This window comes from Podarcis cretensis (assembly GCF_951804945.1).
Source record: "Podarcis cretensis genome assembly, chromosome: 2".
Taxonomy (NCBI): Eukaryota; Metazoa; Chordata; class Lepidosauria; order Squamata; family Lacertidae; genus Podarcis; species Podarcis cretensis.
Window position 1 is genome coordinate 18,861,221 of NC_137171.1, and position 27,820 is coordinate 18,889,040.

Here is a 27,820-nt window from a genome sequence, read left to right on the forward strand (position 1 = left end):
ATAGGGGGAAGCAGCAATTTGCCATATTGTACCGAAGTACTGGTGAAAACAGGTTGCTTCCCTTTAGAGGGGTTATCTGTACATTCAAAAAAATTAGACTTTGCACCTGCATAGATATTTCTGAATTTTCTAGAGCTAGTCTAGTGGCTGTCTAGGCTGGCCACAATCTTGATCAGGATGTATTCACCATGAGGAAAGAGCAGCAGTGAAGCCTTTTGTGACCCAATTTAACAAGGACAATACAAATTTCCAAATTGCACAAAATGTTTATTTGCATTCATCTAGTTACATTTAAAATTGTAGGAGCTAGACTGGATTCAACGTTTTTTTTGGCGAGTTCAGTTCTTTTTCTTCTTCTTCTTTTTAACCAAAACACTTTTCACTCGTAAAAACAAACACATTAAAAAGACCACAAGAAATCATCATGAAGATAGCGGAATTAATTGGAGCTAGTTTCATAGTTTCTGACAAAAAACCAGAGCTTGTACACATTTCAGTGGTCTCAACAGTACTGCACTTGGACAGAATACAAGAACTCACAAAAAGTGAATATGTTAAAGTCAGACACATCAGTTGAAACAAGAAAATAAGACGACAACAAAGACAACTGAGGCATTCAGATGTTCCAGGGCTGTCACAGAAAATATTTTCTGTTTTGCTGTTTTGTTTGCATGCTGCTCAGAAGATAAGCGTGGTCTACTCCAATTCAGGGATTCCAATATCCACATGAGATCTTTGTGTCAACTTCTCCATTCTCTTGCAATGATGCGGAACCTTACAATACTGACCAGAGAGGCACACAACAACCACTTTGCCAGAGCCAGATGCAAATCCTGGAGCCCTGAAGAATTTTGGAAGTGTCCCTGATGTGGGACAATTTTGTAGTCATCCACTAATACTGTGTGGAAGCCAAGCTTCCAACGCCCCACTTTAATCTGAGCATTTGCCCCTTCTTGCAAACTGTATACAAGTGCACCCAATTCTAATATATGTAACAACGCACCAGCAGATCTAGAAGAGAATTACATATTACCTTGGGGAGGAAGCTCCCATCCCCAGAGTACATATCTACTGGTCCAACAGACAAAATATCCAGATAAAATCTGAAAAAGGCAACATGTTCCGTTTTAGTTTTTAAAACACTGATATGAAAAAGAGCAAGTTAGAAAAAGAATAAATTCAATCTTAATATAAGACATTCATAATACAGTGGGACATGCTACAGTAACTGGACAGCAATCATCACAACGGAGATTCTAACATCTTGTTACTTAATACACAAGCTCTACAATCAAATTGCTACCACAGTTCATTGATCCGGATGCTAAAGAGCAGCACATTTAAAGCCCAGTTTCGCTACCAAGTCCCTGACCAATGAGACCTATCTAGTTCTTCAAGCTTCCCTCCCTGAAAAGGCCATTTGGGTGTGTGATGAACCACTATTAATACTCAAAAGTTTATAAACAACTGTTAATAGGATAACTTTTAGAAAATGAGAGAATGAGCAAGGTATTTGCTTCCCACAGTCTTCCTCTGGGAGTCATTTGCCTCAACTTGCAATCCCAAACACACTTGCTAGGGAGAAAGCCCCACTGAACACAATGAGATTTACTCTCAGGTTAATATGCAAATGGATTGCTCTGTAAGCCTCATTCTTTAAGCACCAGTCTCTCAGGCACCTCCCAAAATTACCAACGCTTTACGAGTAATTTCATTTTTTTTACTGCTAATTGCTAACCACCTGTATTACAAGAGCAAATTATTTCCAGAGTGCTTTCACATAAACACATGCATCTATGTCTAGAAATGGCACTGTGGGATGGGTTTTTTTGTATTAGTTAGCACTATTTGTTTTTTTTTTTTGTTTTTTTTAATAAATCCAAATCTGATAATTAAATTAAATGTGGAGGGTAGCAGGTTGTTAGGTAAGAGCTTGGCAGAGCCAATTTTGAAACTTCATAATGATCATTCACACACTTTTAATAAAAAGCTTTGGAAGAGGTATATAAGGTCAGGACAGTATGTGGAATGTAGTTGTTTTCTTGCAAAGTTTCACTGCAGCTGCAACTGCACAACAGCAGCTGCATATACTTTAAAAATTATTTTTTTAAAAAAACATTTTTATATAAAAAGTCGTATCAGTACAAGTGGTGGGGGGAGGAGGAAGCTTAAACTTATCTCTCCATGATTTGCGTTTTATTAAATTGTTTGTGAAAAAGTGGTAGAAAGCAACTTTAAAAAGAAAAGAATTAAGTATTTGCTGTTACATCAACTTCCTCAATTCAAAACTGCCATTTCAAAAAGTTTATGCAGTTTAAAAACCGAAGAAATTAAACCCATTAAATACATCTTTTTTAAAAAAAAGAATTTGTAAACATCAGGCCACCAACCATTTTTACACTGTTTTCCCTGTTAATGTAGAATGGACTATTAATAATGCAGCATGGTGTTTTAAACCACAAACCAAAGTTAGGCATGCTTACACCCAATTGGCTTAAGTGCACTAAACTTTGTGTGCTGGAGTGCAGCTTCTGCTGACGGACAGCAGATGCAATACGAAAGGGAAATGCTTCTGTGGAAACCCCAGCTGAAAAGAATGGGCCTTGTACAGTGATTTTGCGCTTTTCCCATTCATTCCACTAGGGGCTTCCACAGGAAAAATGCTTGTGGGGACTGTGTGCCCAGGACTTGATATATGAACAGCGATTCAAGGACACATTTTTGTCACTTTAGTTCACAGTAAATGTGTTTGAAAAACTATCAGTCAGTGCATTCCCCCCCCCCACCCTGTGCAATATTTTCCCCACTTCCCCAGAATTTATTTTTTTTACCCAAGTAATACTGAGTCGGAGGCATAGTGCAGCTCGAACGTGTGCGTGTCTTGTGTATTTAATATCATAAGTGACGGATGATTTCTGCAGGACTTTTGTAAAGGTACTTCCAGATAGCGTAGTAATGAACTGCAGCAGCCGTGGCGACAAACAGATGCCAGATGGCGTGGGCAAATGGAATGATCCCATCGCTCTTGAAGAAGATCACTCCCATACAATAAATTAAGCCTCCCCAGGCAAGTTCTTGAAGTCCATCGGTGTTGTTCTGTGGATTAATAAAGATTTTATTTTATTTTTAAAGCACTCTTTGTGAGAGAATGAGGCTGGTCATAACATTCTACTCCCCCTACTGAGTGGTACAGCAATATCTCGCCTGGTGAGACTGTATACACAGACAAGCAAAAGCTGTCAAACTATTAAGGAGTGTTAGCACAGAGCTGTTCCTGCAGCTTCAGGCGGAGTTGCCATGTAGTCCTTCATCCCGATCCCACGGCAGCCGGCAAAAGACTTCTGGAAAGGCTACAAGCAGGGCTTGAACACAACAGCTTATCCTGATATACCAGCAAACTGGTATTTGCTGGCATGCGGGCTCTGAACATGCAGGTTCCATTTAGCTATCATGGCCTTTAGAAAAATTCCAGAAGAACTGGTCTTACGCACTTTTAAAACCCATCTAATCCAGGAACCATCATCTCACCTAGCAGTAGAAAATTCCACAAATGAATCCTGCACTGTGTAAAGTAATTTTGTTTGTCTCTCCTAAATCTATTGCAAATTTTCTGGGTGACTCAAAGTCGCAATGCAATGGAGATAAAAGCACCACTTTATGCAGTCTCCACTGTATTGAGGCTTATAAAGACTATTACTGTATTTTTCGCCCCATAGGACGCACCGGCCCATAGGATGCACCTAGTTTTTTTGGGGGGAAATAAAGGGAAAAAAATTATTTCTCCCCAGGTGCTCTGCGCTAATCCCGAAGCTTGGGGCGTGCGGAGCTCAGCGTGCCCCAAGCTTCTGACTGCCGGCAAGGTCTCCGCGCGGCACTCCCACGGCTAGCGGAGTGCTGGGCTAATCCCAAAGCTTGGGGCATGCGGAGCTCAGCGCGCCCCAAGCTTCTGGGTGCCGGCAAGGTCTCCGCTAGCCTTGGGAAAGCCGTGCAACTTTGCACGGCTCTCCCACGGCTAGCGGAGCGCTGCGCTAATCCCGAAGCTTGGGGCGTGCGGAGCTCAGCGTGCCCCAAGCTTCTGACTGCTGGCAAGGTCTCCGTTAGCCGTGGGAGAGCCACGCCGCTCTCCCATGGCTAGCGGAGCGCTGTGCTAATCCCGAAGTTTGGGGCGTGCGGAGCTCAGCGCGCCCCAAGCTTCTGGGTGCAGGCAAGCTCTCCGCTAGCCCTGGGAGAGCTGGGTCTCCCACGGCTAGCGGATAGCTTCCTGAAGCCTGGAGAGCGAGAGGGGTCGCCCCATAGGACGCACACACATTTCCCCTTCATTTTTGGAGGGGGAAAAGTGCATCCTATAGGGCGAAAAATACGGTATGTTGTTCCCTGTCTTTGTTCTCTTTTCCTTCCCCCACACTACGCCAAAATAATAAGATTCTATTGCTTTAACATTTTCTCTAAAAGAAGGTGCACCAACATTTTGACAGTGTTGCTTGCCTTTATGCATCTTTTCCAACCTGGATATCCATTTTTATATAGGGTAACTAGAGCAGTAGATAGTATTCAAAGTGCAGCTACATCATAACTGTACAGAAAGGCATTGCAATATTGGCAATTTCATTTTCCATTTTCTTACGAATACCACTTGACACATAATTGGCCTTTTCCCCTGTCAGCATAGACTCAGTTGCTCTCACCATTAAACTATCTACCACTGTACCAAGATTCTTTTTCTGGAGAATGACAAGTCAACTCAGATTGTATCAGTGCATATGTTAAGTTGGGATATATTGCTCTAGTGTGTACCTTTTTATATTTAGTTATATCAAATCTCATCTGCCAATTGGTTGACCATTCACTCAGGTTGAAGAGACCAAGTGCCAACTCTTCACATGCAAACATCTTTGGTGTGAAGCCACACGCTGGGGGTGGGGATGGAATATTCCAACTCTTTTTCATGTCTACAATTTATATATATTGCACCAGTTTGCTACCATTTCTGGCTGCAGTTCCAGCAACATCTATTCTTAATCACATCCTTCTTATCCCAAGGCTTACAAGCTGAGCCAAACTGAAACCGTTTCCAAAAGGGTAGCTGCATTAGTCCAAATAATATTCTTACGTGAATGTAATGGAAGTTTAATTGAATGGATATGTGAAAGTGAAATTAATTGCATCCGCTTTGCGTATCTGACAAACTAAGAGTAATTTATCAATATACTGCTTAAAAGCCAATGGAAAAAACATTGCATGCTGCTCCATCAAACAAGAAACCATTTCAATCTGCTAATAGCACAAGTGTGGCATTGCTGGTTTATCTAGGCTCTAGCAGTATAGTCGTACCTTGGTTGTCAAACGCCCTGGAACTCGTACGTTCTGGCTCCCGAACACCGCAAACCCAGAAATGATTGTTCCAGTTTGCGAACGTTCTTTTGGAACCCGAATGTCTGACTGGCTTCTGATTGGCTGCCGGAGCTTACTGCAGCCAATCAGAAGCCGCAATTTGGTTTTCAGACATTTTGGAAGTCGAACAGACTTCCAGAATGGATTCCGTTTGACTTCCAAGGTACGACTGTATATCCCAAATTCCATTGCCTTTACTGACAATACAGTGGTACCTCGGGTTACAGACACTTTAGGTTACAGACTCCACTAACCCAGAAATAGTACCTCGGGTCAAGAACTTTGCTCTAGGATGAGAACAGAAATTGCGCGGCGGTGGCGTGGTGGCCCCATTAGCTAAAGTGGTACCTCAGGTTAAGAACAGCTTCAGGTTAAGAACGGACCTCCAAAACGAATTAAGTTCTTAACCCGAGGTACCACTGTACTGCATATGTGGGCCAACACTGTTAATCTATAGACATTTGGATGGTGCCATATATAATCATTCTGCTATGTTAAACAGGATGCCTTAAGTTGGTGCCTGCTTCACTGGAAGATACATTTGCCAGCAGTGGTGGGATGGAGCCATGGTGTCATCCTCCCTACACCAATGTCGCTGTAGCTTACCTAGGAGGGTCTGGGGCAAGGTTGGGGCTGCATGAACGAACCTGCATCTGATTGGTTCTGCCAGGGCATCCATGTGACCCCAACCTCGCTGCTGCCAGTTGGTCCCATCCAGGTAAGTTGCAGAGATACTGGGGTTGGGATGGCAACTCCACTTCCACCACAGTGGGTGCTGCTACTGGTGTTGTTTTTAGAGTTTTTAAAAAATGGAGGGAAAAAGAAAAAGTTAGGCAACAGAAACACAGCAAAGTTCTAAATGAATACAGAAGTCTTTTTAAAAAACAAACCTATAATAAGTATTAATAATAGCTCCCAAGATTTAGATTTTAAAATTCTTTAGCAAGCATACTTACCATGGAAGTCACGACTAGAGCAGGAGAAAAGCCCATTGCTAGATAGAAGAAGAGCTCCACAATTTTATACCTACAAAAATAAAGTAAAGTAAGCCTGCAATCAAGCAAAAGAAACATGCATTCCCGCCTCAAAAAGACAGCAGTTTTCACTTGCATACATTTATCTCTCTCAGCAATACAGTGCCAATTTTAGTGGCACATCTTTTGTTATACCCTCTACTGCACTGGGCTTCCACAGAATGGAAATATTTTTTTTTTGGTTCAGCATTCCATTATCTGGAAAAACAAATGTCCAACAGATATCAAAAAAGAAGGCTTTATCCTTTGACGGCTCAGTGTGTCCCTGCATTGGAAAGATATCCTCCAGAGAAAACAGAGATCTTTTGGGCAGCCGAAAGCAAAAAAGCTGGGAGGTGGGATGAGGAAATTTGGGTGACGTGAAAAGGAGCAGGGACATACGTTAAGAGAATCTGCCTTCCTCTTGTTGATGTGGCTAGAATTTTTACACCTATTAATCTTGCTAGAAAATGATAAATATCAAATATCAGAAGCAGACAGTCTGTCTCCACTTGGTGGAATAGAAGATGGATTGCACCCAGAGTTTCTATTTCTTTGATAGAAATCCAGGTTCTTTTCACCCACTCATATTGAATTATTTATCAAAAAGAAATCTCACAAGTGAAAGGGAGTAATTTTCTACACTCTGGTGATGTGCCTGGTGCCAACATGTAATAAGACTGCCTGGCTATTAATTCAGCCTTTTCAGTCTGTGTTTCTCAAAAGAGATAAGAGAATACACTTATGTTAAAACTGTTTTGTTTTTCATTAAATAAAAATAAGCAAGATGACTATCTGTTCCAATTTTTCTTACAAGGAAACACCACGTATAAAATAAATACACAAAGAAGAGGTGTCTCTCCAAATGTAGAATGTTCATTCACAAGCCACGATACCCTTCCATTTATGTATTTTTGCCATTTTCAAAATCGTAAGTTAAGTACACATATTAGAGTTCTGTGTTGACAACGTTTTAACCATAGTTCAGAAATCAGAAGCAGGCTAATGGGGATAAGGGCTCCAGTCCTCCTCTCTTCTATACTGCTTCAACATTATGCCTGATCATTGCTAAACTCAGTTAAACATGTCCTAACTCCACTTACGGGAATGCTGGATTTCCAGCTCACAACCTTGGCCTTAACTTGAACTGGTCCCAGTTCCAAAAACCAGGACTAATATTTACATCTGCACAGATTCCAAGTCTACGAAACGCCAATTCAAATACGAATCACAATGTTGTCTTACTTCTCATGGTAGAGAAACACATAAATGGCTCCACCAGCAGCCATCAACCAGATAAACCATCGCATATGGGAGGCCAGAGGTCCAAGCTCACGAAGATTTAACCTAAAAAAATATTAAGGTGATCAAATGAAATGCAGAACTGATGGCAGATCAAATCAAAGACGATTTGTATTCCACGTGCAGATATAACAAAAGGATTAAAACTACTCAGACAGAAATATTCATTTCTACACCATTCAATTCATGAAGTATTTTTTCCCAAATTAGTTCAGTAAATTTAAAATATTGATGTGTGCAAAGATGATACCTATGAAGTTTTTACATTTTACAGCAAATATTTAGTTTTAACCTTCAGCTTGACAGCAATTTTTTTTTTTTACTCTTGAGGTGGCTTACAACAACTTTAAAGAATTTACTAATAAAACAATTTACAACAACTTTAAGGAATTTACTGCAACCATGATGCCCTCAGATATCCCACTGGTGCCTTCCCCTGCACCCCGGGTTCTACGTGTTTTGGTCCCTTTGGGGGTTGTTTTCTGGGTTGCTATTTTTTGGGGGGGAGGGTACTGCCTGCTTTTTGTTTTTAGTTTTATTTGCTGTGGAGTGTCATAGGCTTTTTGTTTGTATGGTGGCAGGGTTAGGTCCTGAGTATTGCCAGTTTTCCTTGTGTGAAACGGGTAATTTGTGGTGCCCACAACAATTACTTTGATTTTCAAATGCGCCCCAGGCCCCAAAAGGCCGGCCCCCCCTACTGTAAGCAATACAAATGAGTAACTCCCTACATGCTATAAATCCTATTAAGATCACTGATGTTTTGGGAGAGCAGAACTGAAAAGCAGTATCAGTTACTATAGTCATATATGAAACATCCTGGCCCCTGTACATCTGCAACACACTGTTTTCCATGCAGTTACCAAGAATGCAGTTGATGACTAAGGAGAAGCCTCCTTATGTATGCACGTTGTCCTTGATGGATCAGAACAGCTTTGTCAAAAATGCAAAGCCCTTATTTATTAAATGGAAAAAGGATTTCACTGCCCTGCTTCTAACTCTCAGCAGATTAGGCCATGAGCAATTAGTCAACCAATCCATTAAGTGGAAGCTGTCACTGATAATATGCCATCACCATTTCGTCCTATCAGTAAGTACACATTTTTAACCCTTACCATGGTGCATATGATGCTGCAATGAAGATATAGATCATCACTCTGTCACACATATGAAAGCAGTGCTCCATTGTCCTAAATGGAAAGGCAAACAAGGGAATAGATCACTTTAAAAAAATTGGTATGTTACTAGAAACATTAGCCAATATGAAACATTATTCTAAAAAATCTAAAAGCAGGATGGTAGGCATGCCATAGAGTTCCTTTCTTCAGGAATAGGTAGCCCTAAATCTTAGTTTTACTGAAGGTATTTTGCTGTTCACCTAAGGTTAAAGAAGCCAATCACAATCCCAACATATCACATGATAGATATGTATGTAGATAGATAAGTCAGATAGACAGACAGGCACTTAGAAAGTCAGGGAATCCTGTGCAAATACAGTTTGCGTTCAGCTACACCTTGTGAAGAAGTACAGAAACAGTGTGTGGGAGAGGAAGGAAGGGGTGCACTACCTGCTGCTGCATTACCTGTGCTGAAGCAGCACAGGTAGTGCATCCCTTCCCTCCTCTCCTGTACCTGTGCAGCAGATTGGATACAGATGCCTTAACTAAATGTTTTGTGGTCTGTGGCTATACTGTAAAAGTAGCAGCACAACGACAAATCTTTTCCATCTTGTGTCTTTCACTATTCTACTCTGAAACTTTATACACGTAACATTTTTAAGACCAATAATGCGCAAAATTCAGTAGAATCCTCAAGCAGGAAAACTCTTATTACCCAGAGTGACTACGGTAAATCATCCCAACCTCCTTTGGGCAAGGATGTTTGCATCCAATGGCACAGAGGCGGCATTCTATTCCTGCAACAGGACTTCCCTTTCTTCTCCCTGCGTGGCCTTCACCTCTGCTCCAACTCTCTGGAGTGGTTTTTGAGGGTGCACGCAGGCCTGCAAGGGATGGGAGAGGAAGTTCGGCTGCTCAAGCAGATGTCTGTTGCATGAGCAGAACGGCAGTAATGGCTGCAGCACGGATAAATCACAACCTAATTTACAAGCAGCAAGTTGTGTGCACGGCAGCATGAATGAACCCCAAATGGATACTTGATTTATACCTTAAATGACTCTTTTTCCAGGAAATTATATGAAACACTGTGGAAACGATGAACAGCGCACAGAGACCAATCCCATACATCCATGCTGTTATCTTTTCCCATCGATCATCAGAGAGCTTATGGAGCAGGGCACTACCCACAATGGCTGGAACAATGAGAAACTAGGGAAACAACAGAACATGTTTATTTGCTAGTCTACCAAACCTCATTTAACATTCTACTTGCTATGCCTAGGCCCCAGTCACCTACTATCTACCTTTTGCTTCAAAGAGGAATAAAAAGAAGCAGTGGTTTTTATAAGTTGTCCATTATACCCAGGTTTGTTACAGTTGAAAAGACATTGTTATTTCTGTCTTTATCATGGAAGAGAGAAACATCTCTACATCAGAGACATCAGTAAGACTTTTAAGAATTTGCTTAGGCTGAAGGTCACAGAACTGCTGTGTCACCCACCCATCCCATCCCAACGCTGTGCCAAAATGTCAGAAGGTATATTGTATCTAGGATTAAAATATGCTGGAAGTAACACTTTGTTAAAGTTAACTGTGCAAGCAAAAACTGCAAAGTGCTTAGAGAAGGACTAACACAAATGCAGACACACTGATGTATAAATAACGTCCTGATTTACTCCCCGCCCTTTAAAACACTCAAACAACAACTTGTCATACAAGTCAACCTCAATGCTACTTCCAAGGTCAACAGCAGCTGCAGCAATTCGAATTTCAAAATAATGAAAGCTACTAAAATAGGAAGTGGAAATGGAGAAACTGCATGACTGGGATAAGGAAGGCCTTTCAAGTTGCAGATTTTACAGAAGATATTTTTATTATGAGATCAGGGTTCCTCTTCGGCTACCCCTTTGTGCTTCATTTTAATCGGAAGCCTTTTCAATAATCGAAGAGTATTTTCTAGCCTTATTACTGAAGGCTGGAATTTTTACAAGTTCTCCAGACAAACCTACTCACTCTTAGGTACTTACTGTATTTTTCGCTCTATAAGACACACTTTTTCCCTCCTAAAAAGTAAGGGGAAATGTGTGTGCGTCTTATGGAGCGAATGCAGGCTGCGCAGCTATCCCAGAAGCCACAACAGCAAGAGGGATCGTTGCTTTCACTGCACAGCAATCCCTCTTGCTGTTCTGGCTTCTGGGATTCAGAATTTTTTCCCTCTTGTTTTCCTCCTCCAAAAACTAGGTGCGTCTTATGGTCTGATGCATCTTATAAAGCGAAAAAAACGGTAAATTGTTCCTACTTTTTTTAAATTACAGATAGGAATTTCTTTTAAGGAAAATTATGAACCAAGGCATGACCCTTAGAAATACCACTAAGTTTTCAGTTTAAGAGGGAGCTTGGAAAGTAATGGTGGATGTGGTGTTAAAAGTCTAAGCTACAAATCAGGAAGTCCTCGTCTGAATTTCTCCTCTACTGTGAACTCACTAGTTGAGACCGCCTAGCCTCTCTTTCTTAGTCTCATCCAGCCCCTCACACCCTGCATTAAGCACAATAATATTGGCTTACCTTAAAAGGTTGTTGTGAGGATCACAACTAGATATTGTCGGTGAAGTGTGACTACTTGAAAGTCTAAAGTATTGGTATTACTATTGCTATCATTATGATTTGTTGCAACTGTTTCATTGATTTCAAACTACAAAGTGAGACTTCCAAAATATTTCAACATCTTGCCCACTATGTACCTGCTTGATGGTTTTCCAGCCCAATGAATCATTTTGCTTTTTGAATCACCAATGTAACAGTTTATTAAATACTCTAAAACTGAGGAAGAGCTGCAGTATCTAGTGATCCATGGCACACACCCAAGGTAAAACTTTCTGCGCACTGTGATGTCAGGAGGTGATTTCAGATGCCTTCTTAATGCCAATATACAAACATTGCAGATGTTGTAAACTATCAGCTTTATAGCAGGAAAGCAATCCATTCGACAGCAAGATAAAAGTAATTCATCTCTTAATGTCCCAAGCCTTTAAATTTTAAGAAAAGCTGCTATGCATTATGCTACTGAAATATTATCTGCTATTTGTTTAAAAGAATCAGCTGGTTCAGAGCAGCCCCACTTCCTGTGAGAGTGAACACTGGGAGCACATTATGATACCACATGGACTGACTTCCGCTGTAGTGCTTCTATGAAACCTGACATTTAAACATACAAATGTACAGTGGTACCTTGGTTTACGAACTTAATCCGTTCCGGAAGTCCGTTCTTAAACCAAGGCATGCTTTCCCATAGCAGTGTGGGACTCAATTTACACAACAGGAAGCGGAACATGTTCTGCTTCCAAGGCACTGTTCACAAACCAAAACACCTACTTCCGGTTTGCAGCATTCTTAATCCAAGTTGTTCATAAACTAAGCTGTTCTTAAACCAAGGTACCACTGTATTTGCATTTTACTGATGGCCCACTGGAAACTACTGACAAACACCACCAAGGCTGTATTATGAATAAACCACACATTTCACCATGAGCTGGCAAAGAATGAATCAATGCTACTAAATAAAACATAAAACAAAACATAAAACTCAGACAAAGTAGAAACAACAATCAAAAGACAAAGTTCTTTCTGGCAATAATTTATCATTACCTTTATCCTGAAAGCAGAACAAACTAGAATTTTTAAAAAGCAAAACATAAGCAAAAATCTCTGGTATAATATGTTGTGCGCAACAGTTAAGGCAGCCTTGTTTGAAAGATTAATCAGAGTTTTGTTCAGCAGAAAGCCTGGAGAGAAATAAATAATTCCATTTTAGGTTCTGGATAGGAAAGCTTTATAAGAATTTGTGCTTTTTCTTTTTTAGGCCACGGATTACTAACAGTATGCATGGGCTGCAAGACTAGTAAATATTTTGTTTGTGGGACAATACTTTAGGCAGCCTTAGAAGCCACTTTGAGATGGAACATATGCTTCAGTTTAAAACACTGCTGCTGTCTTATTTTTTAAAAAGAGTGTCAAAACGTTTTTGAAATAAATCTCTCTAGATCCTCCAAAGTGGGAGAAAAATCTTTAAGCAATTATTAGTTTAGGGAAAGTAGATCCTCATGAGGCTTTAGCGAACTGTTGATTCCTAAACATGGAGCAGAATGGAAAAAGATCGTATGTGTTATGTATGAGTGAATGAATGAATGAATGAATGAGTAATCAATGGAATGTGTGGACTCGGCTGTTGTACCAGAACATTTACTTATTGCAGCAGTCTCAACTGTATCAACGACAATTCAGCAGTACCAGCCTATATTCAAACTATGAATAAAACAAAATCTTACACAGATGGGAATTAGAATTACTTTTGATTGTGCTGCCAATAGATCAATTTACTTACCGCATGAGTGTAACAGTTAGCAGCATGCTCATAGCAGGTAGGTTTGTAACGGCTATTTGCTGGAGCTGGGTGGTTCATGAATCTGTTGAGACAAGCAAAGCATACTACTGATGCAAACTGTTAACTTAAAAGGATGTAGAGGAACAAGCTCAGAACGCTCAGCAATAGCAGTTTGTGACCTAGACCAAGGTTAATTGGGAGGTGAAGAAATGTAATGCATCATTTGGAAGCACTGTGTTCCACACTTTTTCCTACAGTACAAAAGGCAGCAGTATTTTCTTTACTCGTGACAAGAAAAGCAAGTCAGATTTTATCGTCAAGGGACCTACTTCTCAATTAGCTGCCTACGTGAATTACGAATAAAATAAAAATCTCAACATACACATCACATCCTCCAACCACAGGCATCTTTTTAAAAAAAAGTTTTTGTAAGCCCTAGGACTTCAACGGACTGCCACAAGCCTTTTATTTATTCATATACCACCATGGACTTATTTGGGTTTACAAAAATGGAAGGGATGAAAGAGAACAATGACTAAATGCAGTTGCAGATACTTTGTCTTTGTTTCCACAAATGGGGAGGAGAGAGACACATACAGAGGTGTTCTTGTCACAAGCATATGAGAAACTGGTTTCATCTGTTGTCTTGGTATCACACCACCAACACAAGCTTTTACAGTTACCAATAACGTTTATTATCAGCATACAACTGGGCCAAACACACCAATTGTCCAATTGTCAACTGACTTTCAGCAAATGCTGGAAGCTTACAGACACTTTTGAAACTACTAAGCAGGCCATTCTGTTTTTATGAACCCAATAAGGATACTTTAACAAGTAACACCCGAAATGATAAAATTAAGAAATTATGTGTGGCACTTACAACACCACGATTATCAGGATACATTGAAGCTCTCATACCAGTAACTTTCCTTTTTTAAAAAAATTGCACAACTCTGAAGTATTTATCAAACAAATGCTGAAACACTGCTTTTGCTCAGTCTGGTTTTATGACTTCTGCTGCCACCATGAGGGCTGGAAGAAAGACTGCTTCCCGTTGCAAGGCCCATTTCCACCTGGCCTAGGGGGTAGGGTCCAGACTTACCCTGAATAGCTAAAGGGCTCCTGGGAGGCCGAAGGGACATTGCTGGAACAACTCTTGGGTTGGGGCAACTAGCTAAAATGTTTTAAATGGTTCTAATTTTGGTTTCTCTGTTTTGTTTTTGTTGGGTTGGTTAAATGATTAGTTGGGGTTGGCAGATATTTTAATTCGGGCATAACTGTAAACTGTTCATTATTGTTATTGTTACTGTTATTATTATTATTGGTTTCTATTGATTTATTGGTTTGTTTGTTGCTTTTATAGGCTACTTGGTTTTTTTACTGCTAGAGATTTTGTTGCATTTTTATATATGTTGTAAGCCGCCCAGAATGGCTGGGAAAACCCAGCCAGATGGGCAGGATATAAATTTAATAATAATAATAGTAATAATAATAATAATAATAATAATACAAACTGGAGTAGTCTGGCAAGATTACACCACAGCAACAGTAGTGAAGTGAAGTGTTTAAGAGATCTCACTTGCTCCTGGACCCTTTTTTCAAAATGGGGGTAGGGGGCAAGTTCATACATTAACATGTAATTTATAACTATCTCCTGAACATACACACCAACTTTAATTTTAATATCTCACTCACCAGTGCATATATTACGTTATGATCTTACAATCTATTTTGTTTTATTCATGGTCCCTTTCAAAAATAGACATAGGATAAAACTATGGTTTGTACACAAAATGTAGAGAGCTGTCCTGATATGCACACCAGCTTCCACCCTGATGTCTCAATCTTCAAGGGAGATGCCACATTGAACATTCAATATGGTGTCCTTCAAAACCCGTACAAGGGTTGAGATTTGAAACTGAAATATCCAACTGTGTTTCGGATGTATGCAACCCATTCCATTCCACTCCTGCAAAATTCCATGGAGTTATTCCATTGCAAATAAGCAAACAGACTAGTTAACCCCAAAGCCTAACTTTGCTTGGACTACTGGGAAGTACATCTAGCTTAACCCAATGGGATTCATCTCAAATAAATACACTGAGGCGCATCTAGAAGGTTTGTAGACTGAAATAGTATGAATGTTTCTAACTATAGTCTTCAGTACTGCTGCCTGTCCTACTGTGGCTATGCAAATACCATTTGCTATGAACAGGAATAACTTTGCATCTGAATATAAAATTTTATGCAGATCTCTCTATTGTTTCTAGGTTATCTTGTTTCTGTTTCTCAGTGCCCCACCTGTACAATATGAAAATACTATTTTCCTATCTTACTGTACTGGGTGACCAAATAATTACAAGCTTCATAATACATACTAGTTGCAAATACTAGTGAGCCAAAGTCTATATATTTTTATTTACTCCCAAAACATGCATAAAATTTTGTGCTAATCTCTATAAACAACTATAGTGCCAGTGCCACTTGGTAAATTTCTTGCTAGAAACCGCATTACTGAAGTGATGATTTTAAAGTAGTAAATGGATAGCTGTTTGCACTAAAATTGTTTGCTTTCAAAAATTATATTGTCACAGTGTAGATAATACACACCAGACTGTTTTAGTCCATCTGAAATCTGCAGTTATATCAGCAGAGGACCACAGAATCAATCTAGCAGTTTGGCAACAAAACTCATATGGCTGCAAACACCAACAATTATTAAAAACCTATCATCTTATCTCCAAAAAAAACATGTATAGGACTGTGCTTTAAGTCCTACTGCATTCAGTAGGGCCTGCTCCCTAGCTAATGTGTTTAGAACTGCAGCCTTAACAAATAATTTGTTTAAAGAAACTCTTTGAACTTTGTGGAGACAGACAATATCCTGTTTCCACTCATAACAATAGTTTGTTTTGCAGAGCTATACACACTTAATTTTTTGAAAGACAGTCTCTGCCCACAGGCTCACCATCTAAGAGAGACACAAAATAAAATAAAATAAAATCTAGAAGTAACACACAAAAGAGATGGGGAAATGGGTATTCATACAAGTTCTTTTATGCTGCGCCAGTAAAGTCTCATACAGGAGTTTATATAACACATTGCTCAGTGTGCATGCTAAAAAGAAAGGAGTCAATTTTTAAATAGCCTTGGAAGCAAGGGGAAGATATGGTTTTGCTAAATTGCTTTTTGTAACAGCCTCAGGTTGTGAGGGCAATATCAACTGTGCTATACACTTAGCCTGCTATTTCTTAATTTGGAAAGCTGATGAGGGGAAAAAAAGAATCTGATGGCCTAAATACACAGGATCTTATATATCAGGAATTTATTCTCCAGGCTACACCCAGCTGCCAAAAGCCTCATCTGAGGATATAGAGGGCTCATTCAGACTTGCACTTGTCCTGTGCACAGGTCTAAGAGGTTTTTGCCCTGGAAAACCTTCTCTTTAGTGATAAATCTGGGCAATTTGACAATCTGGAGAAAATCCCGATTTAGGGGTTTTCATTCTGCAAATATGGCTCCAGATACAGGTATTAAATTACACATGCTCAGGCTTCTACAGTTCTGTCAATGCCACTCTTACCATGGCAAGTGTGACAAGTGATCAGCCTTACTCCCGACTTTGAAGTGCCTCTCAAGACTACACCACACCCAGGCCACACCCCTGCCCCAGACACACACCCTATGGTTCATCCTCTCCTTGAGTGCTCTTGCCTAACTCAGGCAACGCCTCTTCCTTGCTTGGATGGGGGATACAACAGGCTATGCAAGTGTGTGTAGAAAACGAGCCGACTGTGCAATGGTTAATTTGCATTCACTACTTTGTTCATTTGTGCATCTGGCCACACCCAGCACTGGCGAATGTGGCCCTCAGGTAGAAAAATATTCCCCACTCTAAGGTAAATATCTTCCATTTCCCTCCATTGTGATTAACATTTTTTGTGAGGGTCAAAACATTGGAAGAATTGCAGTGTTTTATCCATTGCCACACCACCACCAAGATTTTTGCTGCCTGACAATCCACAAAGGTACAGCTGCTCAAAGACGTCTTCGGCTGTGCGGACTGAATAACTCAATATTGCAGCCTGGCAACATCCCTCTGCCAGAAGGCACAGCTTTGCATCTCTCTCCTTACAGATTCAAACATGTCTTTAAACCTATAAACACATATGGATTAGTGCCTGCCTATCTACAAAAGGGGCAACAATTACTAGATAAAAATATAGTATTTTTAATTTTTTTAGGTCAATGTTCAGAGGTTAGATTAGTTAATTGCAGCTGTTCTGCCTGCAATTCCAAGTACGAATCTCAGTTGCCCTTGTGTCCAGCTGTATGGATAACTGAAAAAGATTGGAAAGCTCATATTGTTATAACTTGGTTATGAGCTTTTTGAGGCATTATGGCTAGAGTGTGCTAGTTGTGTTGGTAAAAGCTTCTAGCAAGTACCACAGCCAACGACACTTAAGAACCACTTAGTTTTCTCCAAGGCTGGTACCAAGAAAATTTATATTGGCCCCAAGAATTTGGGTGCTGGAACGTATACACAGGCAATGACCATTTTATGCTTGTCCAGTATGTGCGCAACCACACAAACACACACATCACTGCAACCCAGAAGTGTCTGGAAAAGGGGCGAGGCATTGGCAAAGCAGATTTATGCATGCTCCACCAACATGTGTGGGGGTCAGGAAAATAACCCCCATGCAAAATGGTTGTTGCCTGTACCTGAAAGGTGATTCTGGCTTTAGCCAAAAACATTCTGACAAAGAGTCAAATTCAATGTTAACCATACATGAGAGTAGACCGGTTGAATTCAATGGGAATAACTAACTTAACTCCATTTATTTCAATGAATCTACTTTTGAGTAGAATTTAGTTGGCTACAACTCAGAGGCTGTATCAAAGTGAAATGAAATAGATAAAATATAACACTGCTATACCTCTTTACCAGAGCCCAAATTTTAACAATATACCTACTTGACCATAGTCAACAGTTCCAGGGTCATACAAGTAAAGAGGAAAGGTCTGTTCAAAGTAAGAATGAAAAGCTGGGAAACCAAGAGGAAAAAGGCAGCCATTGCTTCAGTATGCCTCATGTGTAAAACAGATGGAGGCAAGCTTATCAATATGGGGATGAACCTTGTACAAAACTGGCTCAATCATTAAACTACGCCTCCCTCCTTCCCCCATACTTCTATTATTCCTTTCCTTTTAAAAAATAAATAGATGTATTTTGCAAGCACTGAAGTAGCAATACTGTACAAATGGAAAAAATAAATATCATAAACATCTAAATTCCAGATATTAGCCTCTTTATGCAATACAAACATTCCTACTGACATCTTAATTCCATTTATGAACCAACACATTGCTGGACAGAAATGACCTAATTTGAGCAAGAATCTATTTCTGCCCCTTTTTAATGATTTCCAAATTGTTTTTACATTCTTTGCTGCCCCTCTTTCCCAGTTCTAGACTGTAACATAGCCAAAACAAACAGATGAATCCTGTCTCACTGCAGAGTCAATCATCCAAAAGAGAGAGGAGAAAAATGCTGAAAATCCTCTCTAACAGCCATACGTGAAGGAGAAGCTTAGTTCAACCAACATGAGTATGACAAACACCGGATATATGAACTTTCACCCACTTCCAGAAGATGGAAAAGCCTCATCTTTCACCGTGATCTATTTCCTTTCTAAAAGCAGAGCAGTATACTGTACTCACCTCTTCTCTCAGCCATCCGATGCCTACCCACCTTTCGAAGAGAGAAAATTGTGCAAACAAAGACTTCCACTTGCATATAAAGTTTTAAGAGTCCAGTAAACAACAGCAATGTGCAGTACTGGATACCCACATTCTCTGAAAACCCCAGCTCTTATTCTCAAAAAGTTTCTTAACTCTGTTTGCTTTACCCTTATGGTAAAGCGGTAGGGGGTGTCATGAAAACCACAGATGAACAGGAAAATACAGAATCATAGGAAGAATTGGAGAGAAGCAAGAGCATGAAATTAGTGCAGGGGGTTGAATTTCAAATGCCTTTCATACCCAGCCTTGGGCCAGGAACACTTGCCTCCCTAAGATCATTGCTAACACTCTCAGGAAGAATGGCAGTAAAGGAGGTACAGTACTATAAGACTACTCTGAGCAAACATTAGTTGAATATGACCCAACAGGTCAAGTCAAGTGCTATTTCTGGGGTAAATGTGTTGTTGCTTCAAGGGATTAATCTTGGAGGTGACTTCTTTCTGGTCAGATGCATGAAAACAACCTTCCTGCTTTGCTCATACAAGAACAATGCATGTTACTACAGTGCAGGAATGCACAATCAAATTCCACTGGCTTTTGCAAGTAAATATGTGAGATGTTTTTCCCCCTCTAGAAAATAAAAGAATTTTGTCAGAGCATCCCCACTTTAAGAATGTGATTTTAAGTGTGACTTTCTGAACAGTGCAATATGCGGAAGAGCCCTGGGAGAGTTAAAAGGATCTGTACCCCATCAATGAAGGTACAACAGGAACATGAAGGAGACGCAAAATGAAGCAGAAAATTCACTACATTATAAACTACAGTAAGATCTCTCTTAAGGAAAATTTAGCTGAAAAGCATCTCATTTCCCCTTTCCACACCATCTTGGAGAAGTCATATTTGAATTATCCAATTCCACTGCTCTCTCTCACTATTGATTTTCACCCAGCACACGTATTCCCAAACCTGTTTGTACTTAGTCCTATTCAGCTGCTCTTTTGCACAAACACTGTTATGAGAATGTTTTATAGATGGAGACCAAAGCACTTTCCAAGACAAGAAATATCAAATCCGTATCAACTACAGAAATTCCTACTGATTTCTTAAGCCAAGGCCCTCATGAGTGTCCAAACAAACGAGTCAAATAAACAGGAAACAAAGGATTGCATGCTACACCCTTTTACTTTACATCAACCAAAGGAAACTACTTCCAGCACCTTCCCTGGTGCCACATACACACTTTACTTCATTCACAGCACTCCCTCAGTTTTAACTCATTCATAATATTTACCACCACTCAATTCTGTTGTCGCAATCTCTCCATGACCCGCACAATCACTTTGCTTTGTTTAGGCAAGGTCTACCCTGTGTGGAATTAAGATCTGTGATAGTATCACAACAGGCTAAGGGACATAGGGGCCAACTTTTGCCCCCCATAAAATATTTGAGGGGGGGGCCGCCCCCCAAAAAGGTTGCCATTGCGCATTGCCATTCAAATGGTGTATCATGCAATTATGTGATGCTTACCTACCCCTTCCTCCCCAGCCCCAATATTTTATTCAAGTTTGCACCCTTGCTAAGGGATAAACTAACCTAGGCGACAGCATCTTGGGGTTCTGCAAAACCACCAGGGCAGCCTCCCCAAATGCATTCGCGGAAAACGTAAGAAACTATGGTGTGGGTGTAGGAGAAGAGGGTTCAATAGACTAAACTTGCAGGAATGGCCAAACTTGGCCCTCCAGATGTTTTGGGACTACAATTCCCATCATCCCTGACCACTGGTCCTGTTAGCTAGGCATGGGAGTTTTCATCCCGAAACATCTGGAGGGCCAAGTTTGGTCATGCCTAGCACACAGCGGTTCTCAACCTGTGGGTCCCCAGATGTTGTTGGACTACAACTCCCATCATCCCTGAGCTCTGGCCTTCCTAGCTAGGGGTGATGGGAGTTGTAGTTCAACAACATCTGGGGACCCACAGGTTGAGAAAGGCTGCGACTAGAGACTAGGAAGGTGGGTTTAACACCCCATGTTAAAAGTGTGTGTGGGGGGGTATCTTATCTGCACCAAGTGATCTGGATGCCCGTGCAATCGGGAGGAGACGATCGCGGGGGGGGGGGGGGGGAAGGGGATCCCCAAGAGTGAGCGGAGTTTCCCCGGGTGAGGATCAAAGGCTTCGGAGGGAAATGCACTAGAAGAATCCGCCTCGACCCTAAGCGGAGAAAAATATCATCCCGGGAGAGAAACCCTGAATATATCCCAATAAATGAAATCTGCCGCTCGCACACATACGCCCAGGCGCCCGCGCGCGCCTCACCTCCTGAATTTCTCCTGGAGGCGCCGCATGGGGGTCCAGCGCAGCCGCCTCACGTCGAGCCAGGCGAGCTGGGGGTCGGCACGGGGGGCTCCCGGCGGCTCCTGAGGCGGCGAGGGCCGGAGTCCGGGCCCTCATTGGCTTGCCAGCCCCGAGCGGAGGTAGCTGGAGGAGGCGAGGCGAGGCGAAGCCAGGCCCGGGGCTCCTGCTGCCGCTGCCGTTGCCTTGGGGTCGCGCGCGAAGTCGAGAGAGGCAGCCGGCCGGCCGGCGGCGGGGCTCCCGCTTTTTAAAGCGGCGCCGTCGGCTCTCGCGCCGCGCGCTCCGGCCCTCGGCTCGGACCCGCCCCCTCCGCGCGCGCCGGTTGTCAGTTCGGGTCGGGTGCCGAGGCCGTATCGGGAAGCCCCGCCCACGCCCGACCGCCGGAGACGCCGATTGGTTGGGAAGGAAGAAGGGGGTGGGAGAGGGAGAGGGAGAGGGAGAGGGAGGGTAGCGGCGGGAGAACAATGGGCGGTTGGCGGGGAGCGGGGAGCGCGCGCGCGGTGGGCGGGAAAAGGGAGGCGGCGGGCGGTGAGGTAAAAAGGAGGGTGGTTCGATTTGAACGCGGTTTAGAAACCGGGGCGAGGATGAGTCAGGGCAGCGGCTGCCTCTCCTCTCAAAGGGGAATCCACCTCAGAAAGGGAAGGAGGAGCCCTCTGGCTGCCTGAGTTTATTTTCATCCATTTTTTCTAGAAGTAAAACTCAGGACTCCAAACTTGTTGAGCTCTTTCTCTCTTTTTTATGGAAACTCTAAAGTTTCCTTGAAAAGCTTCTTCTTTTTAGGCAATCGACCTCAACATCAGAATCAGCAGAATCTTTTTTTAAAAAAAACTTTTATTAAACAAACATTACATCCAAAAAAGAAAACAAAAACCCACAAACTAATCTTACGTAGTTATTACAGTTGTCAAGCATCTAGAATAAATGTGTATTATATAAAATAATATATAAAAGAAATAAAAAGAGGGAAGAAAAAGAAAAATGCATGATGATAAAACCGAAAAATTAGCAAAACAAGCTATCAAACAAAAAGCAGTATTTAGTTAATTCAAACCAGTACCAGGGTATAATCAGAAGAATCTTTATTTGCATCAGCCACTAGCCATGGGGATAAAATAAAAATGTACTGTTAAAACATAACAATAGAAAATACATTTGGGGGGTTTACAACCATAATCAAATATAGATCTTATTCTCATCGCCCCCCCCCCATTAAAAAACCTTGCAGTTTTTGCTGTCACCTAATCATCTTGATCTGCTAAAAGTAAAGGACACAGTAGCAATGGTTGGGCACCCCCAGCGTGGACAATAATAAAGGGGTAAAAACCTCACTCCTCAAATCTTTATAAATAGAGTGCAAGCCAGAAGGACACGAGCCACTGACTCAATATTGCCATCTCCACAGGGACCTCAACATCCCAGACACTGTTGCCTATTTTCCAAAAGTTCCCCCAGACGCCAGTTAAATCCTGGACGTGTCCAGAAAATTTGGGACGTGTAGGAACCCCCCTAGGGGGCTTGTTGCATTCCTTTCTATGAAAACAGGGACATCTTATTCAATAATAATAATAATAATAATAATAATAATGGAAAACAGGCTTTGTTTCACCTGAGTCAAAGACCCAGTTTGGCACCCTTCTTCTTCTTCTTCTTCTTCTTCTTCTTCTTCTTCTTCTTCTTCTTCTTCTTCTTCTTTTTAACCTGCCCATCTGACTGGGTTGCCCCAGCCACTCTGAGCGGCTTCCAACATAATAAACATTAAACAATTTCCCTATACAGGCCTGCTTTCCTGTGTCTTCTAAAGGCTGTATAGTTAATTATCTCCTTGGTTCAGGGGCCAGATAACTGCTATCCTCTCCAACATTTCTCCAATGAAAATAGGGACGTCCTAAGGAAAAGTGGGACATTCCAGGATCAAAATCAGAAACCGGGACTGCTTCTCTAAATCAGGGACTGGCCCTGGAAAAGAGGGTCTTCTTGGAAGGAGCTGTTCTCTTCTGACCTTCCATGGTTGAAAATGGGGACGGTTCTTGAAGGCCGCCTCAAGTCTTGTTGACCCAAACACAAAGAAGCACCTCTAAAGAGCCCCCAAAAGAAAGAACTATTGAGTCCAAAAGAGGTGTTTCTCGAGGGCCTTTCTGTGCCAATCCTGTTCTCACCCCGCTCAGCGCATCTCCCTCAAGAGAGATGCTCCGCTTGTAATTCTCACATTGGGTGCTTGAAGAAAAAGAGAACAGTGTGATGCAAGACACTTGCGCTTCTCCACAGAAGAGGCTGCCCTGTGCTTCTCTTCATGAGTCACTGTTCTGGACCTTCAACCTCTGCTGGGATCCAGTGGTTTTGGCATGCTATTGGGTTGTTCGAATTGGAGATGAAGCAGGACCATAAACTGACTTTAGTATTGCATCTCTGCATGAGTCGCTGGCCTGGGCTTACCTCTTTTCGGTCAGGATTCACGCTTAGACACACACAGCTGTTGCTAACATGGGAAACACGGCATTATGCATTGCTGAACACCTTTCTTTGCCTATTTGTAACAATTTGCAATGGCTGAGCTGCAAATAGGTGTGTTGGTAAACTGACCATAGAAATTCTTTTGAGCCTCTGCTGAAGAAGAGGTCACAGAATCGCAGCCTAGAATTGCAGGCGGTGAGGGAGAAAGAGGTAGGAGTTTAGGATGCTGGTCAATTGGCAGGTCAGGTGCTGCAGAAGCAGTGGTCTCTACCACCAGCCAGATACTAAGAGATGTTCTTCCAGTTGCATGAGAGTCACTGATTTGCAAACAGAAGAATGTTTGAAAGAACTAACAGCATGAGAACCCAGTTGCATGGATCTTTATCATAACTGGGACATGGGTGGTGCTGTGGTCTAAACACTGAGCCTCTTGGGCTTGCCGATCAGAAGGTCAGTGGTTCGAATCCCCACATCCGGGTGACCTCCTGTTGTTCGGTCCCAGCTCCTGCCAACCTAGCAGTTCAAAAGCACGCAGTGCAAGTAGATAAATAGGTACCACTCTGGCGGGAATGTAAATGGCGTTTCAGTGTGCTGCTCTGCTTTCGCCAGAAGTGGCTTAGTCATGCTGGCCACATGACCTGGAAAAACTGTCTGCGGAAGTGGACAAATGCCTGCTCCCTTGGCTTGTAAAACGAGATGAGCGCCACAACCCCAGAGTCTTTTGTGACTGGACTTAATTGTCAGTGGTCCCTTTACCTTTACCTTTATCATATAACTGGCATCTTTCACGGTTTCCATTATGTCTGAAAGACTCATGGAATCAAACACTGCCCTCTTAGCTGAGTCATTTAAACATTCAGTTGTGAGGGAGCTGCTCTGCGATTGTTAGCCAAAGTAGCAACTTCTAATGATGTTTTATGCGTCACTACTATTGTTTCGAAACACATTTATTTCTCTTTTCCTCTTAAAGCTCATAATTTCTTTTCCATGTGAGGCGCAGCTAAATACAGTTCACTTTGTCCTACGAAGTACATAGCCTTGCAGTTGAAACCAAGCAGAAGTGTCCTTTTAAAGAAAAAGAATTACCAGGCTGGCAAACAAACTGAATTTCCTTCAAATGACAGCGGAAAGACAGCACCCCCCCCCCCCCCCCCCGCTTAGCCCTTTGTGTGTAACTGAGGCTTAAAAACAAAGGCCGTATTCAAAGCACATCAACTGCAGCTGGACATAAAGAAGTAACAAAGCTGGGGGGAAGTTTTGTTATCAAAGAGGTGTTATGGGGAAGAAGAATGCAAGAACAAAAAGGAATTGCTTTGAAAAAGGCTAGCAATAGCAAAATGATAGCAAAGAGGGAAATGATTGATGAGGAAAGTATCATGAATGATTGTTGTCAACCCGCATTGTTGCCAAGCACCCGAAAAGTATAGATCAGAATAACATCCTTTAAGTCTGCAGTTTAAAAAACACTTAGATGCATTCAAGCCAGCTTGCGCCACATTCCCAAAGCTGCTTTTCATATTGTCCCATTATTTTGACTCGGACTGACAGCTTGATCCTATGGATGTGAGACTTGCAAAGGAGTAATGCTGTGCCAGTCACTGAAGCAGTGCAAACTAACACTGATTCAAACATTACATTTTTAGGTACACACCTAAGCTTTAAGTGCGCATCTAAAAATATAGTACAAATGAGACAAATGTGTTTGGGAAACACAAATCATGCCCACGTGTAAGTGAGGCAGGATTGGCTTCAGATCCCTTTCTCAGGGTAGAATTAGGCACCAGGGGGATAGCTATACCAGCGCCTAGTTCTTGTTCACCTAACGAAAAAAGAAAAGAAATTCCCTGTGTAACGAGATCCCATTAAATTGTGGGGTTCACCCAGACCCTATTCCAGGCTTCCTCAAACTCACCCCTCCAGCTGTTTTGAGACTACAATTCCCATCATCCCTGACCACTGGTCCTGCTAGCTAGGGATCATGGGAGTTGTAGGCCAAAAACTTCTGGAGGGCAGAGGTTGAGGAAGCCTGCCCTATTCCATTTCACTGGCTCCCACTAGCAGGGGCAAGGAAACTTACAGAATGATGTCACATTGATGTCACATTGTGCAGAAAGTTGGACCAGATCTTTGGGGGACAGGGTATAGATATGCCACTTTTGGCTGTAACCTGGGTTCTACCTACCATCCAGTGGGCCTGCTGCCAAATAAAGCATAGAACAGCCTCGTCACTAGTATGGGTCAAGTACTAGCATATCATCCTCACTATTTTTCTGCTTCAGGGACATAAAGGGTCAAACTCTGGAGTCAACCCATAACAAACAAACAATGAAGTCATACTCAAAGTAGTATCATAGAAATCAGTGGGTTGTTCATTATATCTAACCTATATTTATATCAGTGGCTTACAACAAAATATCTTCAAAAATTACAATATATAAATGAATGTGATTATGGCAATCTCTTCTAATCTCCGGCTGCTGCTATTATGTTCCAGGCTTTTCCTTCTAAGGGGAGGTTATAGTAGATGCTGTAAATGGGAAGCTTTAAATGCAAGAAATGCCAGTTTGAATTGTCTGTTGAATATAACCAATGCTATCTCTTCCTGGCTTTACTATTTCTTTTCTAGGTATTTAAATATTTGGATTACACCAAAAATCAAAAAGCACAATCTGAATAACAGACCTATATACCCTTTGGATTGCCATTTTCCTCCTGAATAGCGTGGTAACATAGTGTATATATAATCATAGGTGGTGCCTTCTGAAGGCTATTTAGTAAATTTAGGGAGCTGCCATTAAAAACTAAACTTGCATCATTCCTGGTAGAGACTCAAATTACAAAATGCAACTTCTCATTATTGTCAATATCTGTTCCAGCAGCAACTCACCAGGGTGAATTTAACAAGCACAGATTATTTTCTTAGAAGACTCCAGTGTTGTCATTTTAATCTCTGATATACAAGGGTTTCCTCTGCAGCAGCCCCCTACCCTCATGCGTATCACAGTCACTTTGAATTATATGTGCATATTGTTCATTTTGAGAGACAGAAACCTAGCAGAGTGACAGGTCAGAAACGAGGTGCTTGCAGTTCTTCTAACAGCTGCCTTTTCGATCTTCATTTTATAACCAAATCAAATCCTTCATACCACAGATCGCTCAAGCCAAATGACAGGAACCTCAACCAAGACGAAAAAGGACATACTCGAAAGCTTCCAGTGCTGCGAGCCAACACTACATGGTAAGTCTAAAGGTTAGTACTAGCAGTGAGTAAGTCCCTGCACAGAAACATTTGATAACAATATAGATCTGTAAATTCATGCAGAAGCCCCAGTGGTGCTGTCATAATGACCACACACAGTCCATGGCTCAACCAAAACACGGCTCAACTGAAATCAGTCAGACATAAGATTATGCATGAGAAACTTACAAGTCTCGGAGCAAACATTGGGATAGGGGTGGAGAATAGAAGCAAGATCAGTCAACTTTTGATGTAGCAGATGTTGAGTGCTAGTTTGAGTGAGTGCAGCATGGAACTGCTGCTTATAATTTCAGAGGCAGATGTTACCTGCTAGTTCTGACTTGTTGCCCAGAGAATACTCACTTTTCTGGGTTTTTAGTAGTCTCAAATGAATCCTTGTTGGTCAAAGATTTCCCTTTTTTGCCCCATGAGCTGTTGGACATTCTTTAACACCAAAGTCCTCCTAAGTAACAGAAGAGTAATCAGGCAGGAATCCTGGCTCCCTCCTGGTGTATGTTGATTTAGTTTGTTCAGTCTTCTTGAAGAGTGAGAATGGAAAGAAAAAAAGTTGGGATTGGCATACTTAAAAACTAGTCCGCCCACCACATGGGTATGGAGTAAGAGATTAGCAAGTCTTACTCATGTGACTGTTTTGGCAAGTAGTAGTCTTGCAGAATTTCAGAACAGAGCTTTTGTTTACAAAGTATGATGGAGAATGACCTAGAGAGCAAAGGTCGGCCTTTCCCCCCAACCAAATGGTGCGAAGCCCAAATACCTGCCAAAATGAAGCACACAAATGTGTTGTTTCTTTCAGGTGAAGCCAGTGGAATTG

At 41.7% G+C, this 27,820-nt stretch overlaps 1 protein-coding gene across 2 annotated transcripts; it reads right to left on the minus strand.

Moving 5' to 3' along the window:
* Window positions 1-246: 246 nt before the first annotated feature.
* On the minus strand, window positions 247-27,544 carry MMD (monocyte to macrophage differentiation associated). Of its 2 annotated transcripts, none has more exons than XM_079965680.1 (7): window positions 27,352-27,544; window positions 13,203-13,284; window positions 9,870-10,030; window positions 8,819-8,893; window positions 7,650-7,751; window positions 6,348-6,417; window positions 247-3,096 (listed from the first exon to the last, which is right to left on the minus strand). In XM_079965680.1, exons 1-7 carry the CDS (start codon window positions 27,429-27,431, stop codon window positions 2,896-2,898), a joined length of 771 nt encoding a protein of 256 aa, XP_079821806.1. In that variant the 5' UTR covers window positions 27,432-27,544; the 3' UTR covers window positions 247-2,895. The 2 variants fall into 2 exon arrangements, with proteins under 2 accessions (XP_079821806.1, XP_079821807.1); XM_079965681.1 differs by lacking the exon at window positions 27,352-27,544 and adding an exon at window positions 21,264-21,613.
* Between the last annotated feature and the right edge of the window lie 276 nt (window positions 27,545-27,820).